Below are 13,592 nucleotides of genomic sequence, written 5' to 3' on the forward strand. Positions count from 1 at the left end.
AGGGTCATTTCTAATCCTAGATTGCTGGGTGACATAATCCACAAATACAATGAAAGGAGGGAATCATACATTATGATTTTGATTATACCCTGAACCACATGTAATTCACTTTTCTTGTAGGTTGTAAGGAAGTTTCTGTACTAACGGATTGACGCCCTTAGCGGTGTCTAAGAATGCCAATCCGGGCAGGTCTCCTTCCTCCTGGGCAACCTGTAACTATCAATAAATCACTCAAATCTCTAAGCTTTTGATAACCTTTGGGTCCTATCTTAGGAAAATCATCAATTCTCTTATATAAAGCATTCTCTATGACTTCTACTGTCCCATAGCATTCATCAAGTCTTTCCCACACTTTACGTAGACTGTTATGAATCGGTCACTGAGGAGGATAGCAGGACAGGCTAAGCCACCAGAAAACCAGAGAGGTTGGTAACTAAGCGGATTGCAGACCCCTGATCCTATCCACAAAACTAGCAGTAGCCGTGGAGCGTACCTACGATGCCCTAGACGCCTCAGCACAGCCGGAGAGCTAACTCAGCCTAAAGCAACAAAGGTGAAATCTAAACTGCCCCGGAGCAGACCCCAATGGAATAGATAGCCCCCAAACATATATTGTCGGTGAGACAAGATGAAAACACAAACGCAGGGAGAAAAATAGACTGAGCAAATGATGGGGCCCAGACTGACTAGACAGGAAAGGAAAGACACTGCAATCATGCAAAAAACCCTGAAAAATCCAACACGTCTGATGCTCAAAAAAACACTGAAGTCACACGACTTTGCCCCCACTATATCAGCACTCTGGTATATACTGAAAGCAAAGCAAAAGAGACCAATATAACAGGGGACAGAACAAACTGACACAAGCAGTAAAATATGGGCGGTGATCCAGCACAGCCCCAGCAGGAGCAAGCTGACCCGCACAAAGCAGAGATAGACAAAACCAGATCAAATGCAAAAAGATTAGCAAATGAACCACTTAGCTGAACTATGCAGGAACAGAGCAGGAGGCATCAGACCTCAGAAGATTGAAGGAAGTCAGCTGTCTTAAATACTCCAGTCAGAAACCCCAGATCTCCACTCATCATTATCAGGTGGCAAGCCTTAGTCAGTCTGACCAGCTCCACTACCTCCAGTAACCACCAGAGGGAGCCCAGAAAGATAACTTGCAACACCTCTGTCAATCTGACCAGCTCCACTACCTTTAGTAACCACCAGAGGGAGCCCAGAAAGAGAATTCACAACAGTAGACCTATGCGTGGATGTTTTACATTAATGTCTCTCAGTCTTTTGGCATCCTCTACCGACTCACTTCCGAGCAACTTTACCAGGAGATCTAACTCCTCACTACAAGAAAGGTCCAGACCATGAATGGCGTTTCGGAATGAGGCTCACAATGACCAATAGTTCTTGGGTTTGTCAGTGAACTTTGCAAGTACTTTTGTAACCAGTTCTTGGCAGGCAAAGAACTTTGCAAAGTCCATGGTGGCTCCGCCAGTGCTGGCACGAGCCAGTGTGTTATAGTCATGTCTAGTGTGTGGTGTACCACCATACCTGTAAGACGCTTCTGACTCTGGACAGTCTGTGCAGTACCTTCTCGGTGAAGAAGGTGGCTCTTTAAGGCGGGATGGGAGCTGTACCTTCTTCTCAGTGGAACGGTAGCTGCGGTCGACATCTCTGTGCTGGACGTCACCTCGCCTATGGTAGTGAAGCTTGGGGTTGGATCGCTAGTAATCGGCATGGGCTGATCGATATGATGCGTCATGGCTGTCATCCACGCCGGAATGTTGACGGACGTACTCTGCAACGCGCTGCACTGGATCTTGCTGCTCTAGATCTGGTCCGAGAATGCTGCTCTCATAAACAGGATCGTTCATAGCTTCCAAATACTCTGCCTTAGCTATTGCAGCTGCTGTTTCTTTATCTGCCGCAAGTCTTTCTAGCTGTGCCTGCAGTGTGCAGTTTCAGCTTCTCTCTCTGCTTGCAAATGTGCGCTTTCGGCTTGCAGGCATGCAGTTTCCGCCTCTTTCTGCTTGCAAATGTTCGGTTTCGGCTTGCAGGTTTGCAGTTTCCACCTTTCTCTCTGCCTGCAAACGAGCGGGCTCCGTATCTTGATCTGCTTGTCTCAGCTTTAGATGCATCTCTCATTCGGCAAAGGAGGATCTTGCTTTGGCTGCTTCGGCCTCAGCATGAGTGACAGCAGCAAGCTCTGCTATTGATGACCTGTCAGAACTTGCTCATGACCTCGTTTTGAGTGAGGATGTGCTGTTTCAAGACATTGTGCGCTTAGCTGCGTACTGCTGAGTATACTAGCGGGAAACAGTTTATGCGCAGCGGCTTCTGCGTGGCGGGAATGATGAAGCGCTTGATGGCAGGCTGCCCTCTCGGTACTTGTGACTGTATGGCGGCCGCTGCAGTATCCGCAGGCAGTGCGGTGTGGGTACAAGCGGCTCCTTAAGTCGTATTAACTATCGCAGGCGTCTAGCATCTGTTTTACTGTCTGCCTTCGTACACGTTGACACGGTGTGCAATCTAGAATATAGCATATACCACTTTCTATTTTCCAAAATAAGCAGACTGTTTTCTGTAGTCTAACTTGTTTATTGGTGAAGAGTATAGAACATGTGGTAAAACTATAAAGAATACAAATGACATGGGTAAGTATTGGGCAGATGATCACACAGCTAACACAATTACAGGAAGTATTACATGAAATACACAGGTGTCAAATTACAGTACATCTACTGAGCACTAGCTGCTATACGGTTAATAACATCTCATTGACACTTGGCTTCCACATTTTCTCTCTTGTGACATCCCTACCCTCATCATGGGTGATTTCAACATCCCCATTGCTCTTCCACTCTCCCCATCTGCTACTCACCTTTTATCTCTAACCTCCTCGTTTGGCCTTTTGCAGCTTACTAATTCTCCAACGCATGAACACGGGAACTCCCTCGACTTGGTTTTCTCTCGGCTTTGTGCAGTGGATGATTTTGCAAACTCCCCTCTCCCGCTCTCTGACCACAACCTTCTTTCATTCTCTATCAAGAACTGCCAGGCTGCTCAGGTCACCCCCACTGCCCATATTTATAGAAACATACAGGCCATTAACACCCAGAAACTTATGAAGAACTTGCACACTTCATTGGCCCCTATCTCCTCCCTTTCATGTCCTGATTCTGCATTGAAGCATTACAATGAAACACTTCAAAGTGCCCTGGATGAATTTGCTCCTCCTATACATAGAACACCACAACACAGACGGCGACAACCCTGGCACACCCTGCAAACACGTTTCCTGCAGCGGTGCTCCAGGTGCGCCGAACGTCTGTGGAGAAAATCCAACCTACCCAAAGATTTCATCCATTATAAGTTTATGCTTTGAACATACAACACTGCCCTTCACCTCTCAAAACAAACCTATTTCAACACCCTCATCACCTCACTGTCCAATAACCCTAAACGTCTCTTTGACACTTTTCATTCTCTACTCAACCCAAGAGTGCAGGCCCCTACCACGAAGCTTCGAGCTGACGATCTGGCCAATTACTTCAAAGAAAAAATTGACCAGATCCGACAGGAAATTATCTCCCAATCACCTCATACCATGCACTGTCCTCACTTCCCCACTGCATCTAGCTCACTCTCTGACGTTGAACCAGTCACAGAAGAAGTAAGCAGGCTCCTTGCATCTTCTCGCCCAACCACTTGCACCAGTGACCCATTTCCGTCACATCTACTCCAGACCCTTTCCCCTGCTGTCACCCCTCGCCTAACTAAAATATTTAACCTCTCTCTCTTCTGGTATCTTTCCCTCATTTAAGCATGCCATCATACATCCACTACTTAAAAAACCATCCCTGAACCAAAACTGTGCCGCTAACTATAGACCTGTTTCTAATCTTCCCTTCATCTCTAAACTCCTGGAACGCCTGGTCCACTCCCGTCTTATCCGCTATCTCTCAGAAAACTCTCTTCTTGACCCTCTCCAATCCGGTTTCCGCTCTTTACATTCTACTGAAACTGCCCTCACTAAAGTCTCTAATGATCTACTAACAGCTAAATCAAATGGTCATTACTCCATGCTAATTCTCTTGGATCTCTCTGCAGCATTCGACACTGTGGATCATCCGCTCCTCCTCACTATGCTCCGTTCCATTGGCCTCAAGGACACCGTTCTCTCCTGGTTCTCCTCCTATCTCTCTGACCGCTCCTTTACTGTATCTTTTGCTGGCTCCTCCTCCTCTCATCTTCCCCTTACTGTTGGGGTTCCTCAAGGATCCATCCTAGGCCCCCTCCTCTTCTCTTTGTATACTGCCCCTATTGGTCAAACAATCAGTAGATTTGGTTTCCAGTACCATCTCTATGCTGACGACACCCAATTATACACTTCTTCTCCTGACATCACACCAGCCTTTCTAGAAAACACCGGCAATTGTCTAAATGCTGTGTCTAACATCATGTCCTCACTATATCTGAAACTGAACCTGTCAAAGACTGAACTCCTTGTGTTTCCTCCTGCTACTAATGTACCTATACCCGACATTGCCATTTCCGTGTGTGGTTCTACTATTACTCCCCAGCAACATGCCCGCTGTCTTGGGGTCATACTTGACTCTGAGCTTTCCTGGTGGAAAAAGTCAGACAGATGATCAAGTAGAGTTTTCCTAATGTTGAGGTCCTTGACAAGAAACTCATTCACGCATCAGTGGCATGCCCGAGTTAATGGATGAGAAGATTTCAGGTCCTACAGAATTGGGGCATGATCGGATCAAGTGATTTGTCCCATCTCCACCCTCTTCAACCTTCTAGGAGTTAAAATATTTCCAAAAAAAAAAATCTGTTCTTGTATGTGTATGGTAAGGCGGGGAAAAACAGAGTTGTGATGGAGCCATGATGTTGTGGCTTGCTGGCCCTGTCTCTTGTCCTTTGGATGTGTGAATGTCTTGGCTGAATCTCTAACTGTCTCTCTGAGAGGCATACCACCTCTTTTTCTGTTTAACAAATGTCCTTCAATCCAGCATCACAGATAAGGGGAAGAATTGATTACCGAATCTGTTTGCATAGATTTTCCTTTTCTGGAATGCGAACAACTATCTGGCCTAGAAAATGTGTAATTAGCATATTAGTAAACATCACTAGTCATCAAGGATAAGCTCACAATATGTTACATTAAAATGTCAACTTCCAAGTCAATATTACAGGCTTAGGCTACTTTCACACTTGCGTTACGAGGCGCAGCGTACGCTTGGCATGAAGCTCGCCCCTGCCATGCCTCCTTCGGTCAGCTCTGCCTATGGGCGCATGACGCTGCATGGGACCTGCGTACCCTATCTTTAGCATTGGGTACGCAGGCAATGCGAGGTATGCTTTTGCCAGCGCATGCATCCTTTTGCGCCAAACGCAACGTCTTGCATTTTGGTGTGCCCGGCGCATCGTCAAAAGGGTCAAAAGGACGCATGCGCCGGCAAAAGCATACCTGTGCACGGCCTGCTTACCCAGTGCTAAAGATAGGGTATGCAGGTCGCATGCAACGTCATGCACCCATAGGCGGAGCTGACCGGAGGACGCGGAGCTTCACGACGAGCAGAAGCTGCGCCTCCTAACGCAAGTGTGAAAGTAGCCTTACACAAGCAAAGGTCTGTTTTCTTGACCAACCAGAAAGAAATACATAAATTCAAAAGTCAGTACATGGATAACAGTCAATTCTTTCTGGCTTGCTATAAATGGATATCTTGTTAATTAAGATACAATGCTGTGTTTTCACACACGCCATTCACCGTATGTAGTTTTGGGGTGTTTTCTTTTAGATATAGTGTGTCTTTTGCACACTAAAATCATTTTTTTACAATCATTTTGTTGTTTTCTTTTTCCATCCTCATATTCTGGTAGCTGTAACTTATTTTTTTGGTCAACAGAACTATATAAGGGCGTGTTTTGTGCAGTACAAGATGACGTTTTTATTTATACCATTTATTTTTAATCACTTTTTATTCCATGTTTGGTGTGTCAGTATGATGAAAAAGCTATATTATAAATATATATATATTTTTTACGATGTTAACGAAAAGGCTTAAATATAACAGTTTTATAGAATGGTTAGATCTGGAGGTAGCAATACTAAATATGTGTACATTTTTTCCCTTAAATTTTGTTTTTATAGAAAAACTGTTTTTATTTGGAAAACTCTTTTCCATGTTTCTCTTACTCTCTCTTTTTTACATTTTTCACACCTTATTTCATTTTTTTTTTTTTTTACTTAGTCCTAGTATTGTTGCTGGTCGCCTTCGATTGGCGCTAGCATCAGTCGTGGACATTACTGCAGGGTGTCAGCTATGATGTAAAAACTTACATCCTCAGATGATTCCGCCTTCTCTGCTTGTGAGCCAGTGCAATCAGCATGCCCTACATGTATGGCAGTTTGCTAGATCACACTTCCCGCTGTGCCATACATGTACAGTGCATGTCTTGAAGGGATTAAAGGGAACCTGTGATTAGATTCATCCTCGAACCACAGGCAGCCATCTATGTTGTACTCTCAACAACGATATAATGTCTATAGTCAGGGAGGTGCGATCAGACAACATGGAGAAGCTGACATGTAAAGCATAGAAATGACAGCAGTGATGTAATTTACATTGCTCCAGATTTTCAGTGATTGCATATGGATCAGCTCTGCTTTGTGGAAGGTCCATATCCGAATACTTTACTGGTAGTGACAATGAAGAGTCCCATGCTCTTTGCTTTTGTCTACGGTCTGTATTTGACGGAGAGTCATGTATGAACAGTGTACATATGGATATTATATGTATGAATCATCTATAGAGAAAATTCTACCAGCGTCAACGCCTATAAGTTTTTTTTTTTTTTTTTTACACTTTGAGGGTTCGCTCACACTAGCGTATAGATCAAATGAGTACAATCTGATAAAAATTGGATTGCGCTCGACCAATGTTATTCAATTAGGCCGTGCAGATCTGCATATTTTTTTCTCGGCTGTATTTGGCATGCTGCAATTTCACTCCATAATTACATTCAAATAGGGGAGAGAAGTTTTGGGTACATGGAGATGGAATCCAAAAGAGAGCATGTACAGGTGTTTTTTTTTTTTTGTTTTTTTCTTTTTATTATTACTCTGTCCACTCCATATTTGATGTGACCAACTTTTTGCCTTCAAAAGGGCATTCGTACTTTTTGGTATACTTGCACATAGTTTTTGAAGGAACTCCATAGGCAGGTTATTCCATGCATCTTGGAGAACTAACCACATATCTCCAGTGGATGTAGGCTTGAGCATATCCTACTGCCTCTTCAGTGACTTTTCAACTTGGAAAACCCCTTTAAAATTGCAATTAATAGGGGAGTCTTTTTTTTGATACATTGATGGTAAAAGCTGAAACACTGATGGAAATCTGATATAAAAAACTGATGAGAATATGTTTACTTTTTCACATACAGCTCTGGCAAAAATTAAGAGACCACCACGTCAAAACCCTGTCATGGGCAGCCCATTCTCCAGACCTGAACCCTATTGAAAACCTATGAAATTTAATCAAGAGGATGATGGATAGCCACAAGCCATCAAACAAAGAACTGCTTAAATTTTTGCACCAGAAGCAGTGTGAAAGACTGGTGGCAAGCATGCAAATACACAAGAAAGCGGTTTTCAAAAATCATGGTTATTCCACAAAATATTGATTTCTGAACTCTTCCTGAGTTAAAACATTAGTATTGTTGTTTCTAAATGATTATGAACTTGTTTTCTTAGCATTATTTGAGGTCTGAGAGCACTGTTTTGTTTTTTTTTTTAATTTTGACCATTTCTCCTTTTCAGAAAAACAACTAAATTCATTGCTTGGAAATTCGGAGACATGTTGTCAGAAGTTTGTAGACTAAAAGAACAATTTTCATTTTACTCAAAAATATACCTATAAAGAGAAAAATCAGACAAACTGAACATTTGGAAGTGGTCTCTTAATGTTTGCCAGAGCTGTATGTGAAAAAAAAACGGTTGTCTGAAAAGGCCTTAGAGAAAATACACTGCATGTCGGTGACCGGGCCTTCTTTTACTCAATCAATGAGCAATAAAGAGAATTGATATGCTATTGCATAGTGTTATAGAGTGACATTTTAATAACTAACTTTTTTTCTTAAAGTTACAGGATGTATTTTCCAGTCTGATTTTACTTTGTGAGGAATTATAATGCCAAGAAACTTTTTCATAAATTATTGCACAAATTTATGTTTGCTTTTTCAGCCTTCGGATTGGTACTTGCCAACAGAAATGAATCTATAAACGGACAACATATTGATGATTAGATGGCTGCAGTAAATTATTGTCTCACTTTATTACTGTTCATTTTAAAGGGAACCTCTCATGCCCCCAAAACTCTATTAAGCTTTAGATATAGAGTTATTCTACTTCTATATGTAAGCATACTTCAGCTATATATCTGTACTCCTTATAGCCAAAATGGCACAGAGAAGCATTGCCCATTTGGCCTCTTGGAGATCTGAAAGAGTACACCTGACACATCATTTATGAGGCTAGTATATAAATGAGGAGAGTGCACCTCATCAGGTCAGTGCTTGACATGCTGCGCTATATAGTAGCCTGTCAGAGAGATGTGTCCAAACATTTTTGTGCTGTTTTGGCTACTAGGAGTACTGACATGTAGCTGTAATTAAGTTGTCTTTAAATCTTAATTTCTAATTTCCTCATTTATTCATACGTATTAAGTTTTGCATATGTTACGATGTATTTTTATAGGTGGCAGTTGTTCTAATTTTTCTCTGTCTAGGATCCCTTTCTGTTGTATTGTCTTTTTAGAAACCTTCTGCTATATAATTTGCTCCGGGCAATCTTTATGTCCTAGATACAGAGCATTACAGATGAGTCACGTGGTTCAGTTAGAAGAAAAATCTACTCTATTTCACGACCAGTGGCACAAGACTTCTATTCTCTGCTACCTAATGACAAACCACAAAATGAGGTAGTGCGGGCAGTGTCATCCCATTGTGTCGTTATTTCTTGGTGAAAGAATTAAAGTGCCAGAGTTTGAAAGTTTAAAGAAAAATGAAAAATACCTGTGTCTAATGTAGTATATTGTGTTAAAGATTTTGATGTATTTATCTTGTTAAATTATTGTCATGACTTTTTCTTCATTGATGCCTAAAATTACATCAAAAATGGCTAGCTTGCCGTTACTAAAAGGTAGGATAAACACTTCTCAAAAAAATAAATGGAACACAAAAATACCACATCCTAGATATCACAGAAAGAAATATTCCAGTTACAAATCTTTATTCATTACATAATGGAATGCATGGAGTCAATAAAACATAAAAATGATGCAAACGTAAATCAAGATTAATATCCCATAGAGGTCTGGATTAGGAATGATACTCAAAATCAAAGTGGAGAATCAAATTACAGGCTGATCCAACTTCAGTGGAAATACCTCAAGACAAGGAAATGATGCTCAGTAGTGTTTGTGGCCTCCATGTGCATGTATGACTTCCTGATGCGGTATCGGATAGTCTCCTGAGGGATCTCTTCCCAGATCTGGATTAAAGCATCTGTCAAATCCTGGACAGTCTGTGGTGCAACGTGGCATTGGGGGATGGAACAAGACATGATGTCCCAGATGTGCTTGATTGCATTCAGGTCTGGGGAACAGGCATGCCAGCCCAAAGAATTAATGCCTTCATCATGCAGGAAATCCTGACACACTTCAGACACAGGAGGCCTAGCATTGTCATTCATTAGAAGGAACCCAGAGCCCACTGCATCTGCATATGCTCTCACAATGGGTCTGAGGCACTCATGCCAGAACCGAATGACAGTCAGGGTACCTCTGGCTAGCACATTTAGGACTGTGTGATCCTCCAAAGAAATGCTTCACCACACCATTACTGACCCACTGCCAAACTGGTCATGCTGCAGGATGTTGCAGGCAGCAGAACGTTCTCAAGACTTTGCCATGTCTGTCATATGTGCTCTGTGTGAACCTGCTCTCGTCCATGAAGAGCACAGAACGCCAATGTTGAATCTGCCAATCTTGGTGTTCTCTGTCAAATGCCAATCACCCTGTATTGTGTTGTGCTGTAAGCACAACACCCACTTGTAGACATTGGGCGCTCATACAACCCTCAAGCAGTCTGTTTCTGACAGTTTTTTTTTTATCAGGTAAATTTTTATTGAACATTTTCAAAATCCAGAAGACATGTAATCAAACACAGGATAATTCCTGAACAGCATATTACATAAACAATCTAGAAACCCATAAAGTTCCCCATAGTCCCACCCCCCCACCCAACAAAAGCCCCTCTCTCTCTCCTCGTGTATTTACTGTAGTCTCCTCACGGCCACAATTCTCCATTGCAGATGATCACATTTCTAAATGGGTGCTTAATGCCTGTAATGTCCGTTCCAAATCCCAGGCTGTTAGCGTAACCTCAAGAGCCACCTCTGTAGTAACATTCACTATAGTGTAATGTTGATCTAAGGATCTCATTACATCCTCCTCAGCGCTCTCAGCCATGTTAAAGAAGAAGGTGCCAACCCAGGAGTATCCAACCAGGGCGTCCACATATCTTCCCACTTCATAACTGTCCGCCGCTTTTGATATACATACTTTTCCATGTCAATAGTATTATTGACTGCATTAGTGACCTTCGTGATTGTAGGTACAGAGGATCCCCTCCAATGAGCCGCCACCCTCTTACGAGCTTGATATAGTATACGTGAAATTGCCAACTGGTGCCCCTCCGAAAGTGGCAAGTTGGCCACCTGACCCAAAAGGGCCATTTTAGGGTCCAGTACCATATGACATTGATAAACACTGATAAGTAAACCAACCTCATCTCCCCAAAATCTATGTACCCGGGGACAGTTCCAGGTTAGGTGAATCAAGTCTGCATTAGGGATACCACATTTCCAACAATCAGCCTCTCTAGCATAACCCATTCTCAACAATTGTACAGGGGTTCGATATACCTGGTGAAGCAAAATAAGATGTGACACTCTCTGCGCCTCGCTAACCGACACTTTTGTGACTACTTGCAATATATCTTCCCACTCATAGTCTGTGCAATCTCCCATATGAGCCTGCCATTTAGTCTTCAAAGCTTCCAGTTTTGCCACTCTCTTTTCTGACATCTCTGCATATATCATGGATATAGTGCTTTTTGATCCCCCTCCCATCACTATTCTATCCAACAAAGGGGCTCTATCGCATCTATTAAGCAGGGTGAGTCGATGTTGTGTTTCACAAGCATGCCGTAGCTGCAAATATTGAAAAAATCTTGCATTAGGAATGGAAAATGTCTGAGATCTTCAAAAGATCAAAGTTCCCCATCCGAATAAAGTTGTGATATTAATTTAAGGCCTTTCCTCTCCCACAGCTCAAAGCCCTCTAATTTGAGCTCTGCACAAGTTGAGTTTCTCCAGATCAGGGCATGTCTCGTAACCCCATGTATACCAAGTAGTTTCTTGGCCGTATTCCACACCCTATCCATACAGTTCATTGTCAGAATATTGAGAGCCAGACCCTGACGAAACCGCCCCGAATCCAACGATTGTATCAGCAAGTCATTTCCTACTACACATGCTAGCATATGCCCCGAGGAACTTCGCAGAGTGGAGTCCTCTTCCCCCCCATCCTCTGAAATGCTGCAATTGTGCCAAGAGATAGCAAAGAAATGGATCAGGAACTGCTAAACCCCCCTTCTCTTTATATCTACGTAGTACTTCCATCCGAATTCTAGGAACACTCCTCTTCCAAATAAGCTCTTTGAGTACTTTATTTAATTGGTAAAACTTTGGCTAGGAATCCAGACAGGCGCATTATGAAGAATGTTCAAAGCTTGTGGCAGGAGGACCATTTTTGTTAGGTTTGCTCTGCCCACCATACTCAATGGTAACCTGCACCAGTCCTTTACTTTTTGATGAAATTTAGCAAACAACGGGGTAAGATTTAGGCGTTTAAAATCTTGTACATTATGCCCGATATGAATTCCCAAGTATTTAAATTCTGTGACTACATTTAAACATCCAGCTAGTCCCGAGGGATTCTCGGGAGCCCATCCCACCGGCATGATTGAAGATTTCTCCCAATTAATAAATAGGCCAAAAATCCTTGCAAAGGAGTCAAAGACCTCCATTGCTACTTTCAGGAATGATGGCCAGTTTCCAAGGAATAGGAGCATGTCATCAGTGTATAACACTATCTTTTCATGCAGAGACACATATTCAAATCCCGTAATTTCAGGTTTCGCACGAATTACCGCCACCAAGGGCTCGATAGCTAGAGCAAATAATAAGGGAGACAGGGGGCATCCCTGTCTAGTGCCTCTATATAAGTTAAATTTATCCGAGATCTCCCCATTAACTCTGATCCTGGCTTCCAGTCTTGAGTATAATAGCTGTACCCAGGCAATAAAATTTCTACGGAAACTCATCTTAGCTAATATCGCTTACAGATATGACCATTTGACACTGTCAAATGCCTTGGCAGCGTCTAAGGACGCCACAGCTCTAGGTTCCTTTCCGTTTGATGGCATCTGTAGATTTAAATATAACCGACGAATATTAATCGCAGTCGATTTTTCTGGCATAAAGCAAGTTTGGTCTGGATGAATAAGGCTGGTTATTACTTTCGATAGCCGTATCGCCAGGATTTTTGCTAGAATCTTAACGTCGACATTTAAAACAGAGATCGGTCGGTACGACTCTGGAAGACAAGGATCTTTATCACCCTTTGGGTATCACTACTATGATTGCTTCATTCAAGGACCGGGACAAGTGACCATCCTCCCCAGCTACTTCGAATACCTTGAGCAGCTGTGAAAGCATTATATCTGAGTACTGTTTATATACCTCCATCGGTAGCCCATCAGTTCCCGGTCCCTTGTTTCCTGCCATAGTCTAGAGCCTCCTCCAGCTCCTCCATACTAATTGGAGCCTCCAATGTGGCAGGGTCCAATTTTGACAAGGTAGGCAATCTAGCACTCCCCAGAAAATTGTTAAGTATATCATCAGAAAAATCATACAGTGTCCCAAAGAACTCTCTAAAAGCTGTTAATTCCCGCAGAAGACCTCACCAGTTCCCTGTTTTTATTTTTTTTTATCTCGGTCACCATCTCGGAGCCAGATTGGGTCCTGAGCAAGGTAGCCAGCAAATGTCCAGTTCCCTCTCCTTCCCCAAAGTAAGCCTGACACTGAAAATAACGTTTATTTGCAGCCTTTGAAAGCCCGTATTGAGCTAATCGTTTTTCAGAATCCTTTAATGCACTAAAATGTGTATTTGATGGAGTTTCCAAATATTGCATTTTCGCAGAGATAACCTCTTTCTGCAAGAGATCCCCATATGCTCTAGTCTTTGTATGTACCATGAAATAAAGCATTGATATTGGAACCTACTCCTAGAATCGACTGGATTTCCTCCATTTGAGGGTTGAAGTATAGCAGCACGGGAACCAGGTGTCTTTTTTTTTTTTTTTTTTTTTCCCTATTGGGATCTCCTCTTTGAGTAATGGAAGCAGACGCTGTGTGTCTACACCCTCCTACTGCAGCTTCATTATATGGG

General features: G+C 42.5%; 1 protein-coding gene across 8 annotated transcripts in view; it reads left to right on the forward strand.

The window, feature by feature from the left end:
- The window catches only part of SLC12A7 (solute carrier family 12 member 7), a 745,935-nt gene that overhangs the window by 593,701 nt on the left and 138,642 nt on the right, over nt 1-13,592 (forward strand). For 6 of the 8 annotated variants that reach the window (XM_073587687.1, XM_073587689.1, XM_073587686.1 and 3 more), the window contains one exon: nt 8,880-8,996. The exons of the other annotated variants lie outside the window; for them this stretch is intronic. In XM_073587687.1, coding sequence (XP_073443788.1) covers nt 8,880-8,996 — 117 coding nt within the window. The remainder of the gene's footprint in view (nt 1-8,879; nt 8,997-13,592) is intronic. 8 annotated transcript variants of the gene reach the window in all.

The sequence above is a fragment of the Dendrobates tinctorius genome, unplaced genomic scaffold (genome assembly GCF_039654945.1).
Source record: "Dendrobates tinctorius isolate UK_male_01 unplaced genomic scaffold, ASM3965494v1 ptg000102l, whole genome shotgun sequence".
NCBI classification, from domain to species: Eukaryota; Metazoa; Chordata; class Amphibia; order Anura; family Dendrobatidae; genus Dendrobates; species Dendrobates tinctorius.